Here is a 27730-nt window from a genome sequence, read left to right as displayed (position 1 = left end):
CTCAATCTTTCTTCCAAGCCCCTTTCTGAGTCAAAGGAAGGGAAATCCGGGCCTGGCCTCTCCAGGCGCTGTCCAAGGAGAAGCTCGACTCAGGAGAACACTAGGATCCTCATAAAGTGCTTGGGACTCGGAGGGCCCAGGGACCCCACTGCTCAGCTTCAAAACCCAGCTCGGCTTCCAGCCGCGCTCACCTCCGCCCTTCCCCTCTCCCCAGCCCGGCGAAGCGGAACTGGAACCCGGGAAAACCTCTTCGGGGCCGGGAGTGGGGTGGGGGAGACAGGGAAATTTTCACCTTCTATCTCAGTCTGAGATACCCCGTGTGAAGGCCTCAGAGCCGCAAGGGACGTGGGCGTTTGCAGCCTACCACAGTCTCGGCCTCACTCGACCCTCTCGGCTCCCGGACCCGGCTATCCGTCTGCAAATCTGTCTTCTCACCCCGGCGAGTGCGGGTCATTCCCTCAGTACCCTTGCTTCACTGTCTCGGGCTCTTTTTACCACAGTCTTGGCCTTGCCCTGCAAGGAGCGCCGGGAAGGGCCTGCGATCTGTGCTCCTGAGTGTGGGCAGAGGTATGAGTCTGGAGGCAAGGGCGGCCACGGAACCCCAGGCCTGAGCCCCAGCCCCCCACCCCGCCAAGCGCCCGAGCAAGGCCAACTTCCTGTTTTCTGCTCGGTCTCGTAGGTGTCGCCTTCCTGGAACACTTGGGTTATTGATCCCGCTGAAAGAGCCGGCGTGCGGAGACAGCGCTTCCCTGGGGATGAAGGGAGTGGGGAGGGGAGTAGGCTGGTGGTTGGGGGAGGGAATTGATAAAATTTAGGAGAGGATGTAGGGCCTCCCTGGCCTCCCTCTGCCGGGCTAAGTGTGGGGCTAGACAAGGGTGGGGAGCAGGGCCAACGAACCCCCATCCCTTGGCGCAGCTCCCTCGCGCACCGCTGGGAGTCGGAGAACCCTGACTCGAGACCAATCAGCAGGGAGGGGTGGAGCGGCCGGGCGGGGGCAGGGCCGGAGGAAGAGGAGGCGGGCGGGGGGCGCGGGCGGGGGGCGAGGGGGGCGAGGGGGGCGAGGGGGGGCGGGGGGGCGAGGGGGCGGGGGGCGCGAGGGGCGGGGAGGAGCAGGCTTGGCCGGCCCAGGCTGGCCAGGCGGTGGCTAAGGCGAAGGTGGCGGCCGGCATGGGCGATGGGGGCGCCGAGTGCGACCGCGGCACCTCACGCCGGGAGTCGCGGAGCGGGCGCGGCGGGGACCGCGGCGGAGCGGAGGACTCGAGTGCTGATGCCGGCGGCCGCAGCCCAAAGGAGACTGCCGGGACCTCCGCCTCCAGCCCCGCGGGCTCCAGGGAGAGCGGCGCCGACAGCGATGGGCAGCCGGGGCTCGGAGAGGCAGACCACTGCCGCCGCATCCTGGTGCGAGGTAAGAGGACAGCTCGAAGCCCTGGCCCAGCGGACGCCCCTCCCATCCCCTACTGGCGCCTCCGACCTTCCTGCATCCTCCACCTCCCAATTCATGTATTCATTCAGACAGTCATCATTCAGTCATTCATTCAGCAAACATTGTTTTGAGCGTCTATTGTGTGCTGGACAGCAAGCTGAGTGCAGGGGAGAAAGCGGCGCCCGGTACCGAAGAAATCCCCATTTCACTGCCTTAACGATTCTCAGCTTCCCAGGCCCATCCTGGCGGGTTACAGTGGCGGGGGCGGAGTTGCGAGTGCGGGATGCAGAGAGCCGAGTCCCCGCCCCGCGGCCCTCGCGGCGGGTGCGGAGAAAAGCGTCACGAGCGCTCCGCGGGGTCAGGACAAGGAGGCACCAGCGTCCGGAACCGCGGGAGGAAGAGGCCAGGCTCCGCTCAGCAGCTGGGGCGCTCCCCGACCCCTGCCCAGCCCTGTTTCCCGTTCCCAGCCACGCAGACGCAACGGGCTGCTCCCGGGAGAGGGTGCCGGGACGCGGAGGGCGGCGTGCGCCCCGCTCGCCCGCCTGGGCTTCGCTTTCTCGGTTCCCACTTCCTCGCGGCGCCTGGGCGCAGCCGGCTCTCGGCGCGGCCTTCTCCCGGCCGGGCCTTTTGCGTTTCTCCCGTTCTCCCTCACCCTTCGCCCTCCTCTCTTCTTTCCTGGCCATTTCTCTCCGCCGAGCTCGCATTCCCTTCCTGCAAGCGTCCGAGTGCCCAGCTCTGCCTGGCTTCCTCGCCGCGAGGCTGAGGCTACTCCGGCCCCCAAAGACAGCCTCACGCGAAGCTCTAGGCTCGCCTTTAGCCGGGCCTGGCCTAGCGAGATGGGAGAAGAAAGGGAATCCCGGAGTCTTGCCTTCAGCCCGTCCCTAGGCCGTGGTCGGAGCCAGAGGTCTGTTCCCCCATCATCCCGGAGTCCCAGGACCGGGAGACCCAGCGCCTAGAAGAGGCCACTCGAGAGTAACGGCTGCCCCGGCCTCCTCCTCCAACTCGCTCCCGGCTTCCTCCCGCTGCCTTTTTCTTGCCCCTTTTTTTTTGAGCACCTCTCCTGCAAGCCTAAGGGCCTAGAAAGAAATCAGCCAGAGCTGATTTCCTCGGCCACCGCCTAGGGAAGGGAAACCAGCCTGACTGACACTGGCTCGAGCTCGCTCCAGCGCTAGGACCCCGAGTTTGTCTGATCTGGGCTGGGCTGTGTGGGAGCTACCCACACGCAGACTGGGACACCTTGGCCTGGTCGGGCACAGCCGCTGGGTTTGGGTGGCTCTGGGCAAAGGGGCTAAGGTAGAGCATGGAGGCGGCCCAATGTGAAGTTGGCTGATGACCATCTTGGACACAGACTCAGGGACCCTGGTCTTCAGAAAACACAGGAAACTCCAGGCCAGGTATGGTCACCCAGCACTGTTCTGGGTCAGGCTTGGGTCAAAGGACGGTATGGGGAGGTGGTCCCCACCCAACAGGGATTTCAACAGGTATGTGGACCTGTTGGGCACCTGGGATTAAATTAGATCTCATTCCATAGACTGTGGGATGTCCTGGGTACAAGGTGTTAGCAGCCAGCTTGGAGTTCCATTAAGGAAATCTGCAGGGCTTCCAGAAACAGAGAAATCAGCCCCTTAAGCCCACACTCCCAAATTTAGGACCTCAAGTCCCTGCAGGACACTCACCACCTCACACTCCATCTATGGGTAGTCATTTCCTTCTGCCTGGACAATTGTGAGTTCTGTGTCCACCTACCATCCCTTCTGCTCTACTAACTCCACATGTAGATCGAATAGATTTTGTGTATAGATGTCAGTCAAATAAATCCTAGGTTAAAAAAAATAATAATAATAACTCCTAGGTGTAGACTCACAAAAGGTAGGAGTAAAAAATTACCCTGCAAGAGACCACCCACTCTAGGAGCAATCCACAGCCAGGAAGAGATGGACCCCCTACTGTATGTGGGGCAGCTTGTGTGCATTGGCAGGTGTACTTTTACAAATGCGTGTAGGCAATACAGCAGTGCCATTACACTTATACAGTATAATGGAAATAGAGCACAGAGGAGGTATTTATGCACCTAAAAGAAATAAAAGGTAAACAGGGCCCTCCTAAATCCCTCTGTCCTTTCCATTTAATGACAAGGAGGTTATTACAGGCCTGAGATACCAGGGACATCATTTACCGCTAATCCCTCCTAGCCAGGGTCACCTGTGTCACTCCAGCCCCGCTGGGCCCAGGGCAGAGGCTCTGGCAGATGAAAGGCCCTGCACTGGTGAAGGGAAGTCTGCAGCGTCTTGGCCCCTGGCTGAATGTCCCTCCAGTATGCTCTAAGCGAAGAGTACCTTTTACCTTTGACTTCCAAGGACACATCCTCCCAAAGTACCCTTGGAGGAAACCATAAAAAGGGGGGAGGTAGGCGGTTAGCATCTCAGCTGTCAGGTTGCTGGTGGGGTGAAGATTCTGGGAAAGAGCCCCACTCTCTCTGGGTCTTTCTTTCTGTCTCTTTTCCACTCAGCACTTGCTCCCTTGAGGGCTCTACCCCAGGGTAGCAGATCTGCTGGGGGAGTCCCAAGGTGCAGGGGAAGAAGAGGAAAGCCTGGTGTTGGAATTAAGCGAAGTTGGTTTTCAATACAGGCCTTACTACAGCCCTTTGAACTTGAACCTGTGTCTTTGCCTCTCCGTGCCCCAGTTTCCTCATCTGTACAAAGAAAGCATAGTGCTTCCCTACAAGGGCTATGCTAAGGGTCAGAGATGGTGTCTATAAAACTGCAGCCAACCGACAGGATCTCCATAAATATTCCATTGAATGAAAGGGGAGAGAACTCAGGAGACTCAAACTGCTTCAGGCAGTGGGCCTACTTCCTCAGAGGCCTCCCCAACTGCACCCCCTGGGCCCAGAGGCTGTGTTAAGTGTTGGGAGGTGAACGGCCAAGGGGTCAAGGACCGGCTAATGAAAGGAGGCCCAGTGCCACCTTGCAGACCACGCAGTGCAGCCCCCCGCATCCCCTTTGAGGAACCCTCGCTCCACCAATCACTCACGTTTCCCTGCCTCTGCAAAATGTGGGTCAGGGAGCCAGGGAGGCTGACCTTGCTGCATCCCCTGCCTCAAAATGGAGGCTGCTTCGTGCCACACATGGGCACAAACAAGGCCACTGGGATGACGGACGTACACACAACAGGCACCCCACACACCCCACCGGGGACACAGCTAGGCTTCCACAGGGACTTTAGAGCCGCCTAGGCTGCCCCACACCTCTGCTTGCACAGCCCGTTGACTGATGAGGGGAAGGGATGGGAGATCCTTTTGTTTTATGTTTGGAAAGGACAAGAAGGGGTGGGAGATCCTTTTGTTTTATGTTTGGAAAGGACAAGGCGCGGGCAGGAAGCAGATGGAAGGAGAGCCATGGCTCTAAGTTAGCTGCAGCCTTGGGTGCTATGGCTTTTTCGGTTGAGCCGGGATCCCTGCAATCAGAAGAGGTGGGACAACTCTCCCCCCAAAACTCCCAAACCCCACAGTCTACGCACACTCAGATGCACCTACGTGATTTGCAAGTTAATCGAGAGTCGAATTCAACAATCCCTCTGGATAGGGCCGGAAATGGCTGCCTGCCAGCGTCACCCCACCCAGCAGATGTTAGGAACAATGCCTAGCGCTGGTCCCAGCTCACCCAAAGCGTCCCTCTGACCTGCCAGTCTCAAAACCCCAGTCGGGCTTCACCAACTCCGTGCTGCCACCTTGGCCTGAGTGGAGCAGGATTTAGAGGCTACCGGCCGGGCACTCCCGCACCTTGAGGCCTGCGGCACTCCGGGCCCGGCTCAGCACCCCTCTGTCTGGGAGCAGGGAGACAGGAGAACTGTGGAATCCTTTGACTGAGTGAATGGCTACCCCCTCACCCCATAGCACCAACACCCACTAGCGGAAATGCTTTCATCTGGGAGCCTGATGTATGTGACCAGTGGCTGGGGATGTGGGAGGACACAGGAAGTCCAGGGCCTCTGGCTGTGGCTGAACAATTCCCTCTGTGGATGTGGGTTTGGGGCAGGGGGTCATTGAATTTAGCCCCCTGAGAATCTGAGTGCAGTGATGGACCCGCGCTGCAGAAATGCATCAGTCGAAACACAGCACAATGGTGTACACCAGGCAGGGCACTGGATGGATGCTGCAGACATGTCTGAGGACGCTGGGCAAGGGGCCAAGCCTTCCGGGGCTTGAGCTAGCATCGACCCATGGGAACAGACAACCCCCTTCTGCAGCCAGGTCTGGGCTCAGCGTTGACCAGCGTCGCCTCCCTTTCTACTTGAATTTACAGCAGCCCCTGGACCTAGGAGGACTCCACCCAGACCTATCAGTCCTCCCCCGGCACACCTGCCGATGGGGTGTTTTGGCAGTGGAGTCGGTGAGGCAGGGTGTTGTATTGGAAGGAGCACTGGATTGCGAGTCCCAGCGCCTGGGCCCTCCAGACCCCGGACCTCGGGACTATAGCCTCAGTATAAGTCTGCTAAGAGAGGAGATAACCCAGGAGCAGCCCGCCAGGCAGTGGTTGAAAGGTTTAAATGATTCATGCAGGAGATTGCATTTTGGGGTTTTTGGTTTTAGTTTTAGTTTGGGGGCTTGTGGCGGGTATTAGGTTTCTTTTATATTTTCCTGGGATTGTTTTTGTTTTATGTTTATGCCTTGTTTTTGGCAGAAGGACCCACATTCTCGGGCGGGTCTGTGCTGGGCCCTTTCATTTTTGCTCTTTATTTTTCTCCTTTATATCCATGCCCCCACCCCACCCCCAACACACACAAGCAGAAGCAGACCTGCAGCCAAATGCATCGTCTTGTTGGTGTGTCTTGCGTGCACCGTTTCATTTTCAGGGAACTGTGCAGGGCATTTGGCGGCTTCTTGTGTTCTCAGCTCTTGCTGTCGCCCTGGGTGGTCTCTTGAACTCGGGTGCCGGTGGACCCGCTGCCGCATCCCGCGCGCGCACACACGCACACCTGAAAGGTCTGAGCTCCCAGGTGGCCCACAGGTGACCCAGCCGGGCAGGGAGGCTGGGACTGCATGTGGGTACTCGGAACTGGAGGGGAGGGAACGGACTGCAGCAGCGTGTGTCCCTGGGCCTTTGTACGGTGACACCAAACAGATTGGGTCTCCGCACACTGTGCACCCCCCGTGGCGACAGAGGGCTTCTAAGGCTCCTGTTGGCCCTACGCTCTTTCCTCAATTATGCCGGACTCAAGTCTGGGGCCGTAGTAAACAACCCAAGCTCCCTCTCAACCCAAGCTCCCTCTCAGTTCGCAGTTTCTTTGATTTGTACTTTAAGTGGGCGTGGGGCCGGCGGGGGCGGTATAGAGAAAAGCATGTGAATTTTGCCTTTTATTTCCTGTTTGCTTAATATAAACTAAAGATCGGCTTGACTCTCCTCGGAAAGCGGGTAGCGGATTGCTCTCCGTGCATCCGCGGAGTTGCGTACCCCAGTTTGAACATCTCTGACAGAGGACGCCGAGGCAGAGTAGGCCTGCCCAGGGATCCCCGGGACCAGGGGTGGTCAGTGCGCTTGGTTTGCCCCCCACCCCGCGCCCATCCAGGAGGGAGGTTGGAGGGTCTCGGCTAGGGGTGCCGGGGTGGCAGTGGACACTACGGAAAGAGGTGGCAGTGCCAGGACCGACTCTGGCCTACAAAGCCGGGGAGTGGGCGGACCCGGAAAAGCCAGGGCTTCGAGCGCGGCCGGGGGATGGGGGCGACCGTGGGATGCTGCTTGCCACCCCTCCCCGCAGGCCTAGTAAAATCCCCCGAACCAACTCTCCCAAGTTCTCCCATGATCTTGCCCTTTGCTTGCTAGTTGATTCATTCCACAAACATTAATGAGTACCTACTACGTGCCAGACCGACCCGGTGGGGCTGCTGGTACTCAGCTTACCAACCGAGAGACTGCCTCGCAAGCGGGGACTTGCCGGGGTCCTGACCCGCCCCGGCGGCGGGGCCCGGGTGGCGAGGGAGCGATGTCGGCGCTAAACTTAAGGGAAGCGGGCGCCGGAGCCCGGTTCCCTTGATGCCCCACGGGGACCACGTAGGAGGTAGTCACCGCACTCGCCAAACCCACGCGATCTCCCCAGACGCGTTCCGTACACATACAGTAGGCACTCAGTAAATATTTGCCGAACGAATGAGAGGAGGCGAAACCATCCACATCTCGTGTTTCACGAGGTAGGAGGCCGCAACGCCCCTCCCTGGGAAGAACATCTGTTGTGAAATGACCTCCTTATTTTTTGACGTTACAAAGTCGTTCCTTACATGAAATGGTTATGATGCCAGAGCACAGAATAACTGTTAAAATATAAAGTTGACGACGCCATATTTCTGTAATTTCGTGCAATCCTCAACTTGGGAACCACTGAAATACAAAACCTGAAAAAGTTCAAATATGGTTTGTTTTACTGGTTCCTTGGATCCCCAGGGCCGGGGAGGCCCCCTAGAGGAGCAGGAGTCCGAGGGACGCACAGGGCCGAAAGGGCGGTAGTGAGTCTCCCGGCTCTCTAAAACTGCTTAGGGTGAGGTTCCACCCACAAAGCCAACCAGGTAAATAACTAGATAAATCCGCGCTCCTCCTCCCCGCCCAATTCACACGTCCCCAGTTCTCTGTTGGAGCCTGAAATAACCGGGTATTTAAAGTCACGGTTTGTTCTGTGTTTTGCTTGTCCCGCCGCCCACGGCGGAGCTGCGGGGAGCCAGGGCGCGGCGGGTGGAGGACCCCCCGCGAGGAATGTAAAGGCCACGCTCACGATGTAGACAGGAAGATAGAGAAATTAAATTCAAAAAGTAATACGTGCTCAAGGTAAAAACAAACCAACCGAAGTGGTAGAAGCCAGCATACCCAGTTTCAGGTGTGTTTCAGGAGATTTCCTCGCTCTCCTATACAGACAGTAGCGAAAGCGGAATCATATTACATAAGCTGTCTTGCGATTTACCATTAAAAAAAAAATTCAGTCCGCAGGGATCGTCTCTTTGGCCCGTTTCACACAGTTCCGTGACTGTACGGTACTCCTCTGGTGGGGGAATGCCGGATTCTCCTATCCTCTGGGAGGATGTTCCTGTTATTTTTCCCTGGTACAGGGAAGCATTGTTTGTGAAAAAGTAGAACCAACCTAAATATCCATCAACAAGGGACTGGTTAAATTAAATTTTATTATATCTGCTTAATGCAGTACTATGCAGTGGTTAAAGCACTTCCAGTACAAAGATTTTTTGTTTGTTTGTTTGTTTGCGGTACGTGGGCCTCTAACTGTTGTGGCCTCTCCCGTTGCGAAGCACAGGCTCCGGACGCGCAGGCTCAGCGGCCATAGCTCACGGGCCCAGCCGCTGCGTGGCATGTGGGATCCTCCCAGACCGGGGCACGGTGTCCCCTGCATCGGCAGGCGGACTCTCAACCACTGCGCCACCAGGGAAGCCCTAGATACAAAGATATTTATTAAATAAAGTTTATCAAATAAAAAAGTAGTTTACAAAAAAATCTTACTTTTGTAATATACAACTTACATATTTATTATTTTTCAATTACTTGGGAGATTGCGAAATGAGCTCTCAATGCCTGGGTCTTTGTGCCCTTGAGTGTTTCCAAAGGATAAATTCCTAGCAGTGGAATTGCTGCTTCAAAAGGTTTACACGCACTAAAAAAATTTTTAATGTGTTTCCTTTAATTTTAAAATAGTAACTATTTCATTTGATTCAAATATCAAAAAGTTGTTTTAAGCACACAGTGAATAATCTCTCTCCCATCCGTGTGCCCCATCCTTCAGTTCCCACCCAGCTCAAAGGCAGCCATTATTTACTGCTTTCCACTATGTTCTTCGAAATAATTTCTATGTTTATGCAAGTCAGTACAGCTATATTACCTTTTTTCCTTTTGTTTTTTACTCATATGGTGACAACTCTATATATTTTTCTGCACCTTGTTATTTTCACTTACCAGTGTATCTTGGGATGTTAAGAACTTCTTGTTAGTTTTTTTTACAGATGCATAGTATTCCATTTATAGAGACTGGATGGACCATAATGTATATTATATAATCCGTGCCCTAATGGCAGACATTTAGCTTTTTTCTTATCTTCTGTTATTATATACAATGCTGCAATAAATCAGCTTGTTCCTTGGTCATTTCCACATGTGTGAGTATATCTGTCAGAGAAGTTCCTGAAAGTAGGTTACTGGGTCAAAGAGTATCTGTATTTGTAATTTGAAAGACAGTGCCCAGGAGCCCTCCATAAGATGGTACCCACCCACTGCCCAGCAATGCCTGAAAGTGCTTGTATCCCCAAATCTTGCTATCACAGTTCACACTTTGTATCTCGATAGATGTTAAGTTGTTCTTCCAGGGGAAAAAAGATGTTTAGCAATTTATACCCCCGCCTTTGCCCTTTCCCCATATTGGACATTGTATATCTTACGTACCTTTGCTAAGAGGTACCTCACCGACATTTTAATTTTTATTTCTTTGATTATTAGTGAAGTTGAGCATTTTTTCATTTTTATTGGCCAGTTGTATTTCTTCTGCTATCTATTAATTCATTTCATTTGACCATTTTAATTTTCAAATATTCCCTTCCTTACTGGTTTGTAGAAATTCTGTATTATGGATGGTAGCTCATTGCTTTCAATATATGTTGCAATTGTTTTTTTAGTTTATAAATTGTTCTCTAATTTTGTTTCTGATGTCTTGTTGCTGAAATACAAAATATCTTTCTAATTACAAAACCAATCTGTGCTATTTTGCTGTATCATGTAAAAATGGAAAGTTCTTCATTTCCTCCACATAATACACTTCTACTCCCAATATGCAATCTCCCAAACTTTCCCTAGTAATTGGAAAACATAAATATGTAAATTATATATTATAAAAGTGAGAGTTTTGGCAAACTGCTTTTCTTCATTTAATAAACATTCATTTAATAAATATCTTTCTGTCTAGAACTGCCTCATTATTTTTAACAGCTGCATAGTACTACATTATGCAGATATAATAAACTTTTATTTAACCAGTCCCTTGTTGATGGATATTTACGTTGGCTCTAGTTTTTCACACTTACAAACAATGCTTCAGTGAACACCTTTGTATCCTAATTTGAACAGATTTTTTTTAAAGTCTCATGAGACAATGTGAAAAATATGTAAACAGGTGAGACATTTTATTATATTAAGAAATGGTTGTTAATGTTTCTAATTGTGACAATAGTATTGTGGTTGCTTTTTTAAAGGAGTCTTTAGAGATATGTATAAAAATGTTTCTGGATGAAATGATATGATGTCTGGGACTTGCTTAAAATTACAGGGGTATAGAAGGAATGGAACTATTCCTGAGTTTATAATTGTTGAAGTTGAGGGATAGGTATATCAGAATTCATTATACTATTCTCTCTCATTTTGTATGTTTGAAATTTCTCATGATAAAAATTTTAAAATTATAAACATAATTTCACATATGTCTGGTATGCATATAATTACAGGATAAAGTCCTAGAAGTGAAATTTTAAAATACAAGTATATATGCTTAAAACTGTGATTGTTATTTCTAAATGCCAAAAATGTACGAATTTATACTCGCAGAAATTGTATATAAATGTGCCATTTCTCCACATCCTCCCAACCCAGGATATACTCAATCTTTTAGAGTAAAATCTTTTCAAGTGAAAAAAAATCTTATTTTATTTGGCGTTTTTAATTACTAGTGAGGTTAAACATATTTTCATATACTTATTTTTCATTTTTATTTCCTTTTCTGTGACTTTTTCATTCATATACTTAGCCATTTCTCTATTGGTTTGCTCATTGTTTTCTTATAGTAGTAAACATTATTTATGCATATTTATATATCAATATATGTTATATATACTTATGTAAACATATAACATATATGTAGCATATGTAAACATACAAACATATACATATTTTAAAATATTTTATAAAAGGGAAATGATCCCTTTTTCTGTGACGTGTTGCAAACATCCCCAGATCTTTTTCTTTTTCTTTTTCTTTTTTTTTTGACTTTGCTGTGAGTTGGGGGGTTTTCTGAACTCAAATTTAAACTTTAATCACATCTAATGGTCATTTCCTTTCGGGCTTCTACATTTTAGTTCTCAACTAGAAAATTCTTCTCCAACAAAAGGCAACAATATTATATATATTATATATAATGTATATGTTATATATATTTATAATACAATACTCTTAAATTTTGTTACAAAAAATTCAGTATACATTACAATTTTTTGAGTTTATAATTTATCTTTTATTTTTCTTTCTAATGTCTCTTCATTTATGACGTATAAAATATCCATTTTTAAAATTTTTTATTTTATATTGGAGTATAGTTGATTAACAATGTGTTAGTTTCAGGTGTACAGCAAAGTGATTCAGTTATACACATACACGTATCTATTCGTCTTCAAATTATTTTCCCCTTTAGGTTGTTACATAATGTTGAGCAGATATTAGGGAGTTTGGGATTGACATGTACACACTGCTATATTTAAAATGGAGAACCAACAAGGACCTACTGTATAGCACAGGGAACTCTGCTCAGTATTGTGTAAAATATCCTTTTAATTACAAACCCAATCCATGCTGAAATCATGAGAAAGTTGAAAATTTTTCATTTCCCTCACACGATACACTTCCTTCCACTCCCAAGATGTAACCTCCCAAACTTTCCCTAGTAATTGAAAAACATAAATATGTAAGTTATATATTACAAAAGTGGGATATTTTTGCACACTGCTAAAATAGCCTCTTCACAGACTCTGATAGTCTTGGCAACAAACCAAATAATAAAGAAGTGCATAAAGTAAGATGGGAGAGGGGCTTCCCTGGTGGCGCAGTGGTTGAGAGTCTGCCTGCCGATGAGGGGACACGGGTTCGTGCCCCGGTCCGGGAAGATCCCACATGCCGCGGAGCCTGCGCGTCCGGAGCCATCTGCAACGGGAGAGACCACAACAGTGAGAGGCCCGCGTACCAAAAAGAAAAAAAAGTAAGATGGGAGAAATCTTCTCTCCCAGACCAGCTCCCACTCCACAGAGCCAACAGAAAAGAGAGGTGTTCAACCTGCCAGACTTAATTCTATGTAGGTACAAGCACGCACACACACAAAGTTTAGTTTTGCCTTTTGTTCTTTATAAAACTGGGTTTGTACACATGTACTTGTTGTTTTCACGTAGCAGGAGTTAATGGACATCGTTCAGGTCAGTGTATGAAGAGGTACCTTAACAGCCAAAGGCATGACTATACTGTGACTTTATCAACAGTATTCCTGTTGATAAACATTCAGCTTTTTCCTTTTTTTTTTTTTTTGTCCTCTTACAAACTGCTACAAACAGTGAGTCCATCTTTATGAAAGTATACCAATATTTCTCAGGGGTAGAAACCTCTATAAAATTTCTGAAACAAAGGAACTATGCATTTTTTAATTTAGCTAGACATTGTGAAATGACCCTCCAAGAAAAGCTTATTTTGTATTAATTTGTATTCTCACCAATAGAGCTTGAAAAAACCTATTTTCCCTCACCTTTGCCAGCACAACTTTCCCAGCCTGATAAATAAAATATGGTATCTGAAAAAAAAAATTATCTCATTGCTGTTCTAACTTTCATTTTCTCTAAGTCCCTCTGAGCTTGAGTATGTTTTCATATATTTTAGCCATTAGTATTTCTTCTCCTCTGAATAACCCTTTCGTTTAATTTGTTAAGTTTCCCACTGGACTGCTTGACTTTATTTATTAGACTATAGAGGCTTTGTGTGTACTAGACATTAAGACTGTTATGCATGTATCATTAACATTTTCTCCCAATCCGTCACTTGTCTTTTAACTGTCTCTCATCCTGCAGAAGCTTTTATTTCTAGGTACTCAAATCTGCTGTTTATTTTTAAAAATTCTTCAGAGTTTTTATTCCATTTTTAGAGCTTTGTTTTTTACATCTAAAGTTTTAATCCATCTTGTGTATATTTTTGCATGCAGTGTGAGATAAATTACTTTATTCCAGATAATGAGCTAATCGTCCAAAAGCCAGGTCTTTAATAATCTCGTCTTTCCTCCAACTAACTTGAAATATCTTTATAATATACCAATTCCTCATATAGGCATGGATTTGCTTCATAACTCTTGTGTCATCATCATACCATTTTAGTTGCTGTAGATGTGAAATATATTTTGCTGTAATGGTAATACAAGTATTCTCTCCTCATTCTTTACATTTTTTCTCAACTATTCTTCCATTTTTAATTTTCCCAATAAACTTGAGAATGAATTTTTTATAAGGAATCTTTATAGTGATCACATTATGTTTGTTAAGGCAGGAAGGACCTTGTCACACTTAAAAATCAGCACAGGACTTCCCTGGTGGCAGAGTGGTTAAGAATCTCCCTGCTGGGGACATGGGTTGGATCCCTGGTCTGGGAAGGTCCCACATGCCACAGAGGAACTAAGCCCATGTGCCACAACTACTGAGCCTGTGCTCTAGAGCCCATGAGCCACAACTAGTGAGCCCGTGTGCCACAACTACTGGAACCCATGCACCTAGAGCCCGTGCTCCGCAACAAGAGAAGCCACTGCAATGAGAAGCCTGCGCTTCTCAAAGAGTAGCCCCGCTCCTTGCAAATAGAGAAAGCTCGTGCACATCAACGAAGACCCAATGCAGCCAAAAAACAAAATAATCTGCATGTTAACAGCTTATCATGCAAAGGAACTACCTGGGTGCTACCTGGATGAAGTCGGGTAGGACTTTGAGGGGGTCTATTGGGAGAGGTAGGTGGAGAGGGTAATTTTTGGTCCTGGAGGTCAAGAGCATTAGCTATCTGTTATCAAGCAGGGGTCATCACCTCTCCCATGGCAAAGGCTCTTTGGATGGAAATCACTCTCCCCTCTACCCCTAGGGCTCACCTCTCTTTGAGGAGATCTGAAAGACAGCAAAACTCAGCCTTCATTCCAGTTAGACTTACGCAATTCACCCTAACAAGACCCTACCCACAAAGAGGCTCTGCAGTTAAGCTGCCCCTCCTTCCGGGTGCTTCCCCCGCAACCCCACCTAGAAAAGGAACAATTCCGGAAAGGGGGCTCTGTCAGTAGGATGGACTAGATTTTGCTGCAGAGACAACCCAAAACTTCAGAGGTTTAACAAAACACAAGTATATTTCTAACTCACTTGATAAGTCCATCACAAGTGGGCAGGGGCTGGTCTTGGTACTCAGAAACCCAAGCTTCAGCTTGGCTCCTGCCTCTATGACTACCACAGTAGGGCGAAGGCGGTGTGGCAAATCACGAGCCAGCTTTTGACGTGTTCTCCTGAAAGTGCCTGCATCCTTTCCTCTTGACTAAAACAAATTATATGGCCACATCTGATTGCAAAGGGCAGAAAATCAGTGCAACCCCACCATGTGCCTGGAAGGAGTTGAAAACACTGGCGAACAGCATTCATGGCTTATACATTAACTTGACTTTGATGAGTGGCCTTCTCTGCCACTCCTGGCTAAAATAGCAAATACAAAAACACACACTATGACTCTTTTTTTTTTTTTTTTTGTCTGCCTCGGGTCTTCGTTGCTGCACTCGTGTTTTCTCTAGTTGTGGTGAGCGGGGGCTACTCTTCATTGCAGTGCTCAGGCTCTAGGTGTACGTGCTTCGGTAGTTGCAGCACACAGGCTCAGTAGTTGTGGCTCGCAAGCTCTAGAGCACAGGCTCAGTAGTTGTGGCGCACTGGCTTATTTGCTCCGCGACATTTGGGATCTTCCCCGACCAGGGATCAAACCCACATCCCCTGCATTGGCAGGTGGATTCTTAACCACTGCGCCACCAGGGAAGTCCCACACACTATGACTCTTGTATGTTAGCTATTTGGAGAGGGTCAGTAATATCCCCTTATCTTGTTTTATTTTCTTCACAGCATTCATCAGTACCTTTCATATTCGTTTTTAAATTTATTATGTGTCTTTCTCCCTTACACAAGGTCTATGGGAACAGGGACCTTGTCAATTTTGCTCATTTCTATATCCTCAGACCTGAGAATACTATTTGGCACATAGTAGGCACTTATTAAATTTATGTTGAATGGTTGAATAGACACAGTTGTTTTATTTACATAAATGGGGTAGTACTACTTACTTTCTTTCACTTAATGTCAGTTCATATAGATATTGCCTCATTCTTTTAAATTGCTACATGGCATTTTATAAAATATGAATGGCATAAATGTACCACAGTTTGTTCAGCCATTTCCCTTACAGGGAACACTCAGGATGCTTTCGAATTTTCAACATTTTGAACAATGCTTCAGCAAACATTCTTATATATACCTTGGAGCACGTGAGCCTGTGCTTTTCTGGATAAATACCTACTAAAATAAAATTGCTGGGGCAGTAGTTGTGTGCATCTTTAAACTTGACAAATGCGGCCTTAAACGTTGTGACAATTTATGGTTCTACCAGCAGTGAATGGGAGTGTGGATTCCCCAACAGCGCATCATTGCTTTATTAATCATCTGCTAATGTCTTTCCAATCTAAGGGAGATAAATGGTTATCCATTGTTGCTTGAACTTGCATTATCCTGATTACTGTGAAGCTGTGCTCATTTTTTCATATATTTATTGGCCATTTGGATATCTTTTCTGTGAATGGCTCACATAAATTACTTGACCATTTTTTCTGTTAGACTATTGCCCTTTTGTAAAAAATTGTATATTCATAATTGCATTTTATATATCTCGATATTATTTCTTTGCCTTTTAAAAAAAGATTTTCTTCAATTCTGTCTTTCATATTTTATCTTGGTTTTGGTGCCTTTTTCATACAAAAGTTTTTAGCTTTAATGTAGTCAAATACATCCTTTATTTTTCCGTTACAGTCCAGGTTTGCATTTTGCTTGGAAAGCTCTTCCCAAGCTTAGGATTCTAAAAATAGCCTCCTATATTTTCTTTTAATCCCTTTATCACATTATAGTCTATGATTTGCTCTCTAATCCATTTGAAACATTGTTCTTTATGGCGTGAGATGTGAAGTTAACTTGATTTTATTCCAAATGGATAATTTATGGTCATCAATCCACTTAACCCCACTGATAGACTAGACCAACCTGTCCCCATATAGAATGTTCCCTTTATCATAAACTCTGTCACTATATGTACATGGCTCTATTGTGTATTCCTTATTCCATTTTGTTTCCCAATATTCAGTTATTTGAATACCAACTTTACCATTTCTATCATGTCCATGTTTCATTTGTTTACTGAATATTTTAGCATAATATATTTTAAAATGAAATACCTACTTTAGCTTCATGCTAAGCATATAAAATCATAGATTTAAATTTTTTCTAGTAAACCCTAAAATAAGTGCATATCTTTTGAAATGACAAAGGTTTACTTATGTACCATTTTAAATCATCTTATAAACCACAAGTGAAATACAAAGGCATTTAGGGAAACACTGTTGTATTCTTTCCACTAACGGATTTGTCAGTTTCTATGACAAAACATCATTCTATCTTCATGGCATGTTTTGTTGTTGTTGTTGTTAATGTTTTATTTTGAAATAGCTGGAGAATCACAAGAAGTTGCAAAAATGGTAGGGAAATCCCGTGTATCTACAACCTAGCTTCTCACAATGGTCACATCCTATAAAACTATAATAATGCTCAAAATCTGGAAATTGACATTAGTACCATGTAATTAACTAGACCACTGACCTTCTTCAGATTTCACCCATGTTTTGCATGCACTTTTTTCTTTGTATATAGTACTGATACTTTATCACAGTTATAGATCCGTATAACCACCACCCCAATCAAGATACAGAACTGTTCTGTCACCACCAAGAAACCCCTCTATAGTCACAGCCTCCCTTCCCTAACCCCTGGCAAGCACAGATCTGTCCTCCACTTCTGGAACTTTGTCATTTTGATAATGTAATATAAATGGAATCATACAGTACATAATCTGAAGGACTGCCTTGGCTTTTTTCACTCAGTATAATTTCCCTGGAGGTGTATCCAATTTGTTGTGTCTATCAATAGTGATTGTGGTACCACGGTTTGTTTATCCATTCACCTGTTGAGGGACATCTGGATTGTTTCCATTTGGGAGCTACCACAAATAACGCTACTATGAACATCTCCGTGTAGATTTTGATGTGAACCTAAGATTTCGTTTCTCTGGGATAAATGCCCAGGAATGAGGTCATGGGGTGGTTAATATAGGTTAAACTACCAGGTCAGTTTCCAGAGTGGCTGCACCATTTTACATTCCCACCAGCAAGGAATGAGAGATCTAGTTTCTTGGCATCCTCACCAGCCTTTTGGCACCCTTTTTTTTTTTTTTAATTGAGATGCATTTCACGTAACATAAAACTTGACTTTTTTTTTTTTTTTTTTGGCTGTGTTGGGTCTTCGTTGCTGCATGCAGGCTTTCTCCCGTTGCGGCGAGCGGGGGCTACTACTCTTCACTGCGGTGTGTGGGCTTCTCATTGCAGTGGCTTCTCTTGTTGCAGAGCACGGGCTCTAGGCACGCGGGCTTCAGTAGTTGTGGCGCACGGGCTTCAGTGGTTGTGGTGCACGGGCTTAGTTGCTCCGTGGCATGTGGGATCTTCCCAGACCAGGGCTCGAACCCCTGTCTCCAGCATTGGCAGGCAGATTCTTAACCACTGCGCAACCAGGGAAGCCCCTCAGTCTTTTAATTTTTGCTACTCTGATACGAATTTCTCCTGGTTTTCATTTGTTTTCCCCTAATGGCTAGTGATGTTGAACATTCTTTCATGTGCTGATTTGTAGGGCCTGTTTGGGTATCTGGGGACCAGTCTGAGGTGCCTTTGTTCCATGCTCCTGCCTCTCCTGGCCCTGAGGAGGAGGGCTGCCCTTGTCTGCTCCCCGAGGCAGGAATGCTCCTCTTAGCTCCTCTACAAAGAGGAAAGGAGGGGGCGCTATATGGTTTGACCTCAGTGGTCAGGAGCACAGGCTCAGAGCTTCAGGTCGGCTCCAGGAGGCTTACCCGGAAGAGGATATGAAGCTTCCAGCACCACGTATGACACCCCTCACCCTGTCTCCTGTTCACACCACCCCCCAAGAAACTTTTAATAAAATCAGTGCCTGTGGAGCTGGGATCACTTGAGTGTTGTGAGAAAAGTTCTGAGACTGGTTTCACAGTTGTAGACAGTATAACCTGTGCAAAGGGGACCCAGTCACAATGGGATCACAAATATTATGCCACTATTTTAAAATGTGGAAAGTATCAGGGTGAGGGGAAGCTTGAGTTGTCCCCAAAGGCCTATGGTTCTACCAAGCCTCCAAGAGCAGGGCGCCCTTCCGTGTGCTGTGCTCTGCCCAGCGCCCTGGCAACACTAGCCCAGTGGTGGGGGAGGGCAGCCTCTGGGCCATGACTCTGTCCCCGATCCAGGCTCACCTTCTCCCCGAAGGTTGACTGAGAACATGAAGGTGCTCGAACCTCTGAGATCGGGGGCAGGACCTTCGAGCTAGGAGCCCATGAAGAGCTGAAGTGTACCCTGGAGGAGTGAACATTAACTGGCCCTAGCAGGAGGCAGGAAGAACCGGTCTCATAAAATACACAGAGCGACTTGGAGGGAGAGGTCTCAGGTTCACCCTCTAGAGTAGGGATTCTAAAAGTAGGCTTTACAGTCCTGTGGCTTAGAAGGAGCCTCTTAACAAACAGCACATCCCAAATGCAATTCCTTTCCTACATCTTCCAGGGCAATGATGAACAAGTTCAGAAGATTCCATTTTCTACCCATGACCAAAGTTTTCTTCACTATAACCTATCAACTGAATCACTAAGGATTACTAAAAGAGGGTATTCATCAAGTAAAATGAGGGTGTCTCTAGACCTTATTAAACACTGTCAGTATGAACTTGGGTAAGTGACTTAAAATTTGTTCCTCCATTTCCCCGTCTGTAAAGTGGGGATAATAACAGTTCCAACTTCACTGAGACATGGGCAAAGTTTAAGTGCTTAAAACGGTGCCTGACCCAGAGCAAGCATTGCAGAGATGTCAGCTATTATTATGAGCGGCCACAGCCACTAACGCTTCTGACCGCCTTGCAGACTTTCACTGTGCATGCCCCCTGGAGATGGGCAGAGTTCCTGCAAGCTTGGAGGTTTGCTTTGTTACCTGTGCTTGGTAACAAGTGCTGCCTCGAGTTGGTAAGTTTCCCAGTGACACTCACCTTCCTATGTAACAGCAAATTACTCTTGGTTTAGCTTTATCGTTATTAACAGCGCGTGCTGGGAGAGGTTTGGTAAATCCTACAGAATATGTTGCTGCATATTTCCACACTTTAATTTTTGACATAAAACTTTTCTAATAACTAGATTTCAAGCCATCAGTGTATGTGGTTCAAACGTGGATCGTCTTTGCCCCTATACTGAAAGCTGATGTGTATATGTATATATAAAACCCCCCACCCCAAGAAATTTTGTCTTGCTTTTGCTGAGTTCTTTCAGTGGGACTGTATGGTGAAAGTGGGCTACAGATTTTTCAACCTTTCCTAAGTAGGCTCCAAAATATTAGAAACCCGGGCTTCCCTGGTGGCGCAGTGGTTGAGAATCCGCCTGCCGATGCAGGGGACACGAGATCGTGCCCCGGTCTGGGAAGATCCCACGTGCTGCGGAGCAGCTGGGCCCGTGAGCCATGGCTGCTGGGCCTGCGCATCCAGAGCCTGTGCTCACAACGGGAGAGACCACAACAGTGAGAGGCCCGCGTACTGCAAAAATAAATAAATAAAAAATATTAGAAACCCCATGCATGGAGGGCATCGGACCAGGGCCCAGGAGGGTGGCCCTGCTGAACAGAACTAGGCACACGAGGAGTGGCAGAAGTTCCCCCTCTCAAAGGCACCCCAGAAGCTTGATACAGTGGCAATGGTCCTCGGGCTCCTCTTGGGGATCCCAGCTCTACCCCACACCAGCAAGCCTCTTCATGGACCCCAGGAGGGTCTGTGGACAGAGACTGAACCCATACACACACACACACACACACACACACACACACACAGGGCTTAAGACCTGGCTCTGGACATTTCCTCTGGTAAGCCTTACCTGATTGATCATATCCAATTCTAACCCATCTTTTCCTCTGCACTTGAGGACTTGGTATTTCTCTTTCCACTTGTTTCTTATTCTGCTAAGGGAAGACAATCCTGACTGGGTCAGACTGAGTCCTTTCTGACCAGGCTATGATGATAGACCTGACATTTGTGCTGAGGCCCATTTGCATACATACATTAGATACAACATACTGCATTGGGTGATTAAGGAGGTAAGGCCCAGAGAGGGTAAACTACTTGTCAGAGGTCACACAGCCAGACCCAGACATGAGGAGCTCCCCATCAGATCATGCTGCCTCTCATTAAGTTGCTCATTGGTGGCTTAAATCCTTAACTAGTGAACTAACTCGCCTCTTTTCATGACCCCTGCAGACGCCAAAGGAACCATCCGGGAAATTGTCCTGCCCAAGGGCCTGGACCTGGACCGGCCCAAGCGGAGCCGCACATCCTTCACAGCTGAGCAGCTGTACCGCCTGGAGATGGAGTTCCAGCGCTGCCAGTATGTGGTGGGCCGTGAGCGCACTGAGCTGGCCCGTCAGCTGAACCTCTCGGAGACCCAGGTAAAAGGGCAGGACCAGGCCACTCCATCCCTGCCCTGGCAGCCCGGGGAAGTCCTTGGGGTGTGAGGCCTGTGGGCTGCTGCTCGGAGACCCAGCTTTGGAGTTCAGACATGTACTAGGGAAGGGCTTAAAGTTATAGATAAACCAGAGAAAATAAATATAGTGCTGACAAGAGAAAGTTGGTATATGCCAACAGGGTGTGGGTGAGGGAGTCGGGGTGGGGTGGGGGGCTTCTGAAAGTATCAGGTGCTACTTCCAGTGGAGTATGGGAATAGGAGGAAGTTACAGGGGGGTGTTTGTTGGTACAGGAGGGAGCCTGCAGGAAGGCATGGTGAGGGGTGAGCTTGCTGGGAGCAAAGATTCGGCAGCGAGATGAGGCATTACAAAATTGGTCTGGGGACCTCTCATTTCCCCATTCTGGGCCTTTTCCCATCCTCCCTTCATCCCAGTGTGCCTGTAAACCTCCTGTTGGAGAGAAGGGGTCTGAATGCCCCCTTCACCCAGGAAGGGCTTATCACATAGCACTGAGCACCTACTCTGTGTGAATGGAGGTATTTCAAGCTGGTAATAGAGCTAAATAATAATAATAGTAATAGTACTACTAATAGTATTGGGTTGGCCAATAAGTTCGTTCGGTTTTTCCATAACATCTTAGGGCAAAACCTGAACGAAAGTTTTGGCCAACCCAAAAATACTTCCCCAGCACCTACTGTGCTAAGACACTGTTCTAAGTTAGTTGTTAGTTTACTAATCCCTCCCAACAACCCTATGATATAGCTACCAATATTATCCCATTTTACAGATCAGGAGAGGTTCTGCCCAAGGCCATACAACCACTAAGTTCCAGAAGTAGGATTTAGACAAGCAGCCCGGCCTCTTTATGCTGCCTGTAAACTGGGTAACCACCCTGGAGCTTGTCAAAACAGACTTAGACATTCTAAGTCCAGCTACAGGTACACAGCAAGGGAGGTCAGTCAATAAATGTATGGAAAGGGCCAAACCAGGACACATGAAGGGAAGGGGGGAGGAGAAGGAAGCAGACAGTCTGGGGAAAGCTGCCAGAGGATCTGTGAGGCTCTCCGAGCACCGCCCGCTGCTGCCCTGGCCCTGGCCTTGGTACCGCCGTCCTGCGGCAGTGAGGTCAGGATCATGGGCAGCTGGGAGCAGCTGCTGTCCTGCAGGCCGGGGCATCTCCGCCTGGACTGTTTTCCTCCACCTGCCCCTGCAGAGCCCCAAACAACCTGGCAAATGGCCTGGGGCAGCTGGGCCCTCTGTCCAGCTGAGTCACTGGGGCTGGAAACCAGGCTGTGTTCAGGGGGCCTGCAGCGGCCAGGCGGGGCCAGAGCTCTGGGTGGGGAGTCAGGGAGACCCCCTCAGACCCTGAGGTCTAGGCACAGAGTCACCCCTCCTCTTTGCCCTAATTTCCCTCTGCATTGCCTAGCTTTACCCCCAAACTCTCCCCTGAAACTTTCTTTCCAAGGGCACCTCAGATGCCCAGGCCAGAAGCTCCTTCTCAGTGCTCATCCTTCCCCTGCCCTGCCTGCAGTACAGGCTACATTTATCTGCCCTTGAAGGTCAAGACCAAGCCCCTTCTCCCCCAGGAAGCCTTCCCTAAGGCTTCTTGACTTTGCTGCAAGACCTATTCCACATGGCTTGACCTGTAAAAGTGTGGGGTGGGTGTGTGTGTGTGTGTGTGTGTGTGTGTGATGTGGTGGGCACCAACCAGTATGCACTTCCCAAAAGCAAGAATGTATTTGAAAGCCACATCTGCTCTTCAGGCCTCCCTGGGGAGCCCAGCACACAGCTGGGCACCCAGTGGGCCCTCAGTGAATCCTCGACTAACTGGTTATTGCTTACCACCCTCCTTCTTCTTTCCCCATCCTGGGGTTTTGCAGATAATTTACAGTGTAACTAACACTTACTGAGAGCGTCTGTGCACCAAGCACTGTTCTAAGTGCTAGATGTGTTCTAACTGGTTTAGTCTTCACCACAGCCTCGTGGGATAGGTGCGCAGTTTTTCTTCTGACACCACTTCCCACATTAAATATGTGGTGTTCTCCCACACCAACAGCAACCAATTCTCCAATACCAGCTGGGTTTTCAGCAATGCAACTCCATTCAGTTCTGACCCTAACTCCTGGAGTTAACACAGACACTACAGGTTAAGGGCTCAGCCTCATGGGACAGTCCCACATCAGATGCCAGTAGCGAGTCCCAGGGCCACCCATACTTCTGACTAGCTACAAATAGGGGGATTCCCACATCCCCCTCCTTAGGCTTGATAATTTCCTAGAATGACTCACAGAACTCAGGAAAACACTTTTCACTGTATTTACTTTTACGGACTGATTATAAAGAATACAACTCAGAAATAGGCAGATGGAAGAGATGCATAGAGTCAGGTAGAGTGGGGAGAGTTCATGGAGCGATCCTCATTGTTCAAGAGACTTTATAACCCAGTCTCCAGCCCCCTCCGCTCCCTGGAGGGGTGGGGCTGGACGTTCCAACCCTCTAGTCACAGGTCTGGTCTTTCTGTGACCAACCCCCATTCTGAAACTAGGGGTCCACCCTGAGTCACCTCATTAGCATAAACTCAGGTGTGCTCAGAAGGAACTGGTTATGGATGACAAAAAGCTCTGGGCCAAGAACCAGATACAAAGACCAGGTGTATTTTTTCAGTACACCAGAATGGCTCTTTATTATTTTTACATTAAAGAGAAGGAAACTGAGGCACACAGAAATTAAATCACATGCTCAAAATGTAAAGCAGGCACATTCATTAGCTCTTCTAATCTTTATAAAAAGATGACTTTCAGGGCTTCCCTGGTGGTCCAGTGATTAAGACCCTGCACTTCCGGGCTTCCCTGGTGGCGCAGCGGTTGAGGGTCCGCCTGCCAATGCAGGGGACGCGGGTTCGTGCCCCTGTCCGGGAAGATCCCACATGCCGCGGAGCGGCTGGGCCCGTGAGCCATGGCCGCTGAGCCTGCGTATCTAGAGCCTGTGCTCCGCAACGGGAGAGGCCACAGCAGTGAGAGGCCCGCGTACCGCAAAAAAAAAAAGACTCTGCACTTCCAATGCAGGGGGTGCAGGGAACTAAGATCCCACATGCCATGTGGCATGGCCAAAAAATTTTTTTAAAAAAAGATGACTTTATGGGTAATATTATCCCCATTTCAGAAAGCTGAGCCTCAGAGAGGCTAATTAACTTGCCCAAGTTTATATGGCTAGAATTTTGTGGAATTCTCAGTATATTCACCCATACTTTGGGGTGAATATATTATTGAATGCCTGCTATGTACCAGGTGCTGTTCTAGGCATGCCCTCCCCTCTCTGTTACACCCAGAGCTGCAGCAGGACTGGACAGGTAGATCACTGGTGAAATCTTCCCTCATCATTGGTGGCACCCCTGTTACTGCCACTCCCTTTGTACCTACTTGCCCTCCGTTTGCTGGGAGTGGTCAGTGCCACTCTCCACTACATCCTCAGTTTCCTGAGGCAAGGAGCCATGACTTCTGAGTCTGTCCTCTCCCTCTAGTTCAGCAGTAGGAACAGAGAAAGTGAGCAATAAACAATACCTCACACTGAGTGTGGGCCAGGCTAAGCCCTCTACAGGGATTTCCTATTTGATCCCTGCCACAGCGCAGGTTTTTTGTTTTGTTTTGTTTTGTTTTTGGCTGCGTTGGGTCTTCATTGCTGCACAGCTCTTCTTTGCGGTGCGCGGACTTCTCATTGTGGTGGCTTCTCTTGTTGTAGAACACGGGCTCTAAGCGCACAGGCTTCAGTAGGTTGTGGCTCACGGGCTCAGTATTTGTGGCTCGCAGGCTCTAGAGCGCAGGCTCAGTAGTTGTGGCTCACAGGCTTAGTTGCTCCGCGGCATGTGGGATCTTCCCAGTCCAGGGCTCGAACCCGTGTCCCCTGCATTGGCAGGCGGATTCTTAACCACTGTGCCACCAGGGAAGTCCAGCCCAGGTATTTTTATCCTCATGATAGAGATGAGAAACTGAGACTCAGGGGCTCTTGGGGGTGGTGACTGGCCTGAGGTAGGCGCTAGCCTGGCCGAGAACCCAGGAGGCTTCCCAGCAGGGGAAAGGATTGCAGTGACACGCAGAGCCACGGTCCCCACGGATCTGGTGGGGCCACTTCCTGGAGCAATCAAATTCCAGAGTGACTAATAGTCACTTCCAGCCAGACTTGGTTGAATCTTCCTCGGCCATCCCTTACCCATAACACCTTCAAATGTCACCTCTTCAGAGGTGCTGTGTTTGCTACCCCACTGATAAGATAGTCACCTCCCTGCCTCTCCCCTCCTTATTGTGCCTCCAAAGGGCCAGCCCACAAACTGTTATCTGTGCATGCCAAGTTAAGTACAGAAATGGAGAATAAGTGTTTAGAAATACACATAGCAATTCTTCTAGTAACTCATTTTAATTGTATTTTACAAAAGTATTGGTCCACGACAGATCGGAAACTTAAATAAAAAGTGGTTCCTCACCAAGAACAATTTGAGAGACACTGCTCAAAGCACTTATTGCCACCCGACAGCCACGCCTGTTTGTTTTGATTGGTTGTTTATCTTCTATCTCCCTCTCCCGTGTGTCCACGCCACACGGCAAGGATTTGCTCTGCTTCGTGCCCTGCTGATTCCGCCCGCCTAGAACAGTGCCTGGCACAGAGTGGGCACTCAATATCTATCTGCTGAATGACGAGTGAGTGAGTGAACGCAGCAGTCAACCTCAAGTAGATCCCGTAACTCCCTGGTCACTTTCAGTTATTGAAACTCAATCCAATCCCGTTTAAAACACCCAACTCACATCTGTTTCAAATCGTTTCTTCCCTCCCCCTTCGCCCACTCAGAACAGGCCTGACTCACTGCTGGAGGGACCTGCAGGGGAAGAGCCCCTCCCATCACAGCCGCTAGAAGGGAGTGTGCTCTGTCTGAGCCACCTGTCACCCTCGCCCACCAGCAACCTCCCCCAGGGTAGGAGGGCAAAGAGAGTGGCACCTTCTGGCCTGAGGAGCCTCATGGCTGGAGGTCTTTGCTAGAGGGGCAGCTGCTCCCACAGGTGGCATGTTAGGCATGGCCCCAGGCAGCCTTAGCTCTGCGCTCACCCTGCCCAGGCCAGCCTCCTCCTCTCCACCTCTCCTTCACCCGGGACTACATGAGTTGCAGCTTCCCTTACGTCCTCCGAGGTTGGAGGGAAACAGCGGGTCTCCCCACGCTTTTCTTTCTGGGCCCTCCACTCCGTGGTCCCTCCTGGTCCTGCTGGCACAGACTACCCAGCCAGCTGCCAGCCTGTGGGCCAGAGGCAGGACCAGCCTCTGTGCTCCTGGGGACACGGGTCTGGGTGCTGCAGTGATTGACAGGTTTTCCAGCTGAGGAGCAACTGTCAGTCTCTCCTTCTCTCAGGCATTTCCAGGTCCTGCAAGTGATTCAGGACCCAAAACCTGCTTCCTGGGGGGAGCACCCTGTCCTTCCCAGAGAAGGGAGAAAATCCCGTCACTGTCAGGGGGCCCGCAGAACTGACCACTGGGCTTCTTCCCAACCCCCAGCCTTCCTTTCCTTCTACAGACTAGGATGGGGTTGGAGTGCTGGGTGCTGGGTGCCGGGTGCCGGGTGCTGGCAGAGGGCAAGTTCTCCTCTCAAAGGCCTTGAAAGACGTCTCTGCCCTTTGGTTGGTGGCTCCATCTAGGATGTCCCCAGCTTTGGGTGTGTGGCCGTTGGAAGTGTCCCTCACCATCCTGACACATCTTAACACTTGGTATCATGGTGAGAAGCCCTTATAGGTGATGGGGTGGGAGGGAACTGCTGAGAGTTTCAAACAGGGGGATGGCCAGATGGGCTAGGGAGCTCCCTTCAGAGGCAGCATGGGGGCCGAGACAGGAGGAGGGGGGTGGCTAAGAGTGGAAGGAGTGCGGGTCAAGAGGGGAACTCATCTGTGCCCTCCCACCTCCACCCTCCAGCTGCCAATCCAGCCCTCCATCCTAGGGTCAGCGTAGCAGTGGAAGGGTGCCCATGATTTAGGGGGCCAGTGTCTCTTTATCAGTTCCCCCAGTCAGCCTGATTGTGGGAAGATCTTAATGTCAGTCTGATTACTCTTCCTTCCTCTCTCACTGCACCCCTGCTCCCCCCTCCCCACTCCCCTGCCCCTTCCTTTGCTCATCCCCACCCCCACCCCCCTCCGCCACTTTGCTCTGCCTGTCCCCTCTCCCTCGCTGACACCCCTCCCCTTGCTCCACCCCAAGGTGAAGGTCTGGTTCCAGAACCGCCGCACCAAGCAGAAGAAAGACCAGAGCAGAGACCTGGAGAAGCGGGCGTCCTCCTCGGCCTCCAAGGCCTTCGCCACCCCCGACATCCTGCGGCTGCTGGAGCAGGGCCGGCTGCTGTCCCCGCCCAGCGCCCCCAGCCTTCTGACGCTGACCCCCGGCCCGCCGCGCCTGCCTGCCAGCCACAGGGGCGCCTCCTTGGGTGACCCCAGGAACTCGTCCCCGCACCTCACCCCGCTGACCTCAGCCTCAGCGTCGCCCCCGCTGCCGCCCCCTCCGCCAGCCCTCTGCTTCTGCACCGCCCCGCTCCTGGACCTGCCTGCTGGCTACGAACTGGGCTCCTCGGCCTTCGAGCCCTACAGCCGGCTGGACGGGAGGGAAGGCAGCCCCGGCGGCAAGAAGGCCAGCGCTTAA

At 49.1% G+C, this 27730-nt stretch overlaps 1 protein-coding gene across 1 annotated transcript; it reads left to right on the top strand.

Annotated features, from left to right (window-relative positions):
- Nucleotides 1-1167: 1167 nt before the first annotated feature.
- On the top strand, nucleotides 1168-27730 carry VAX2 (ventral anterior homeobox 2). The gene is made up of 3 exons (XM_065891672.1): nucleotides 1168-1405; nucleotides 20865-21052; nucleotides 27296-27730. Exons 1-3 carry the CDS (start codon nucleotides 1168-1170, stop codon nucleotides 27728-27730), a joined length of 861 nt encoding a protein of 286 aa, XP_065747744.1.

The sequence above is a fragment of the Phocoena phocoena genome, chromosome 14 (genome assembly GCF_963924675.1).
Source record: "Phocoena phocoena chromosome 14, mPhoPho1.1, whole genome shotgun sequence".
NCBI classification, from domain to species: Eukaryota; Metazoa; Chordata; class Mammalia; order Artiodactyla; family Phocoenidae; genus Phocoena; species Phocoena phocoena.
This window is presented reverse-complemented; position numbering and strand designations above follow the sequence as displayed.

What these genes read in the sequence shown, in the direction of transcription:
- VAX2 (XM_065891672.1), top strand. Translation starts at nt 1,168, where the DNA reads ATGGGCGATGGGGGCGCCGAGTGCGACCGCGGCACCTCACGCCGGGAG. An exon ending in CCGCCGCATCCTGGTGCGAG is followed by an intron (nt 1,406 to 20,864) that starts GTAAGAGGACAG and finishes TGACCCCTGCAG; the next exon opens with ACGCCAAAGGAACCATCCGG. An exon ending in TGAACCTCTCGGAGACCCAG is followed by an intron (nt 21,053 to 27,295) that starts GTAAAAGGGCAG and finishes CTCCACCCCAAG; the next exon opens with GTGAAGGTCTGGTTCCAGAA.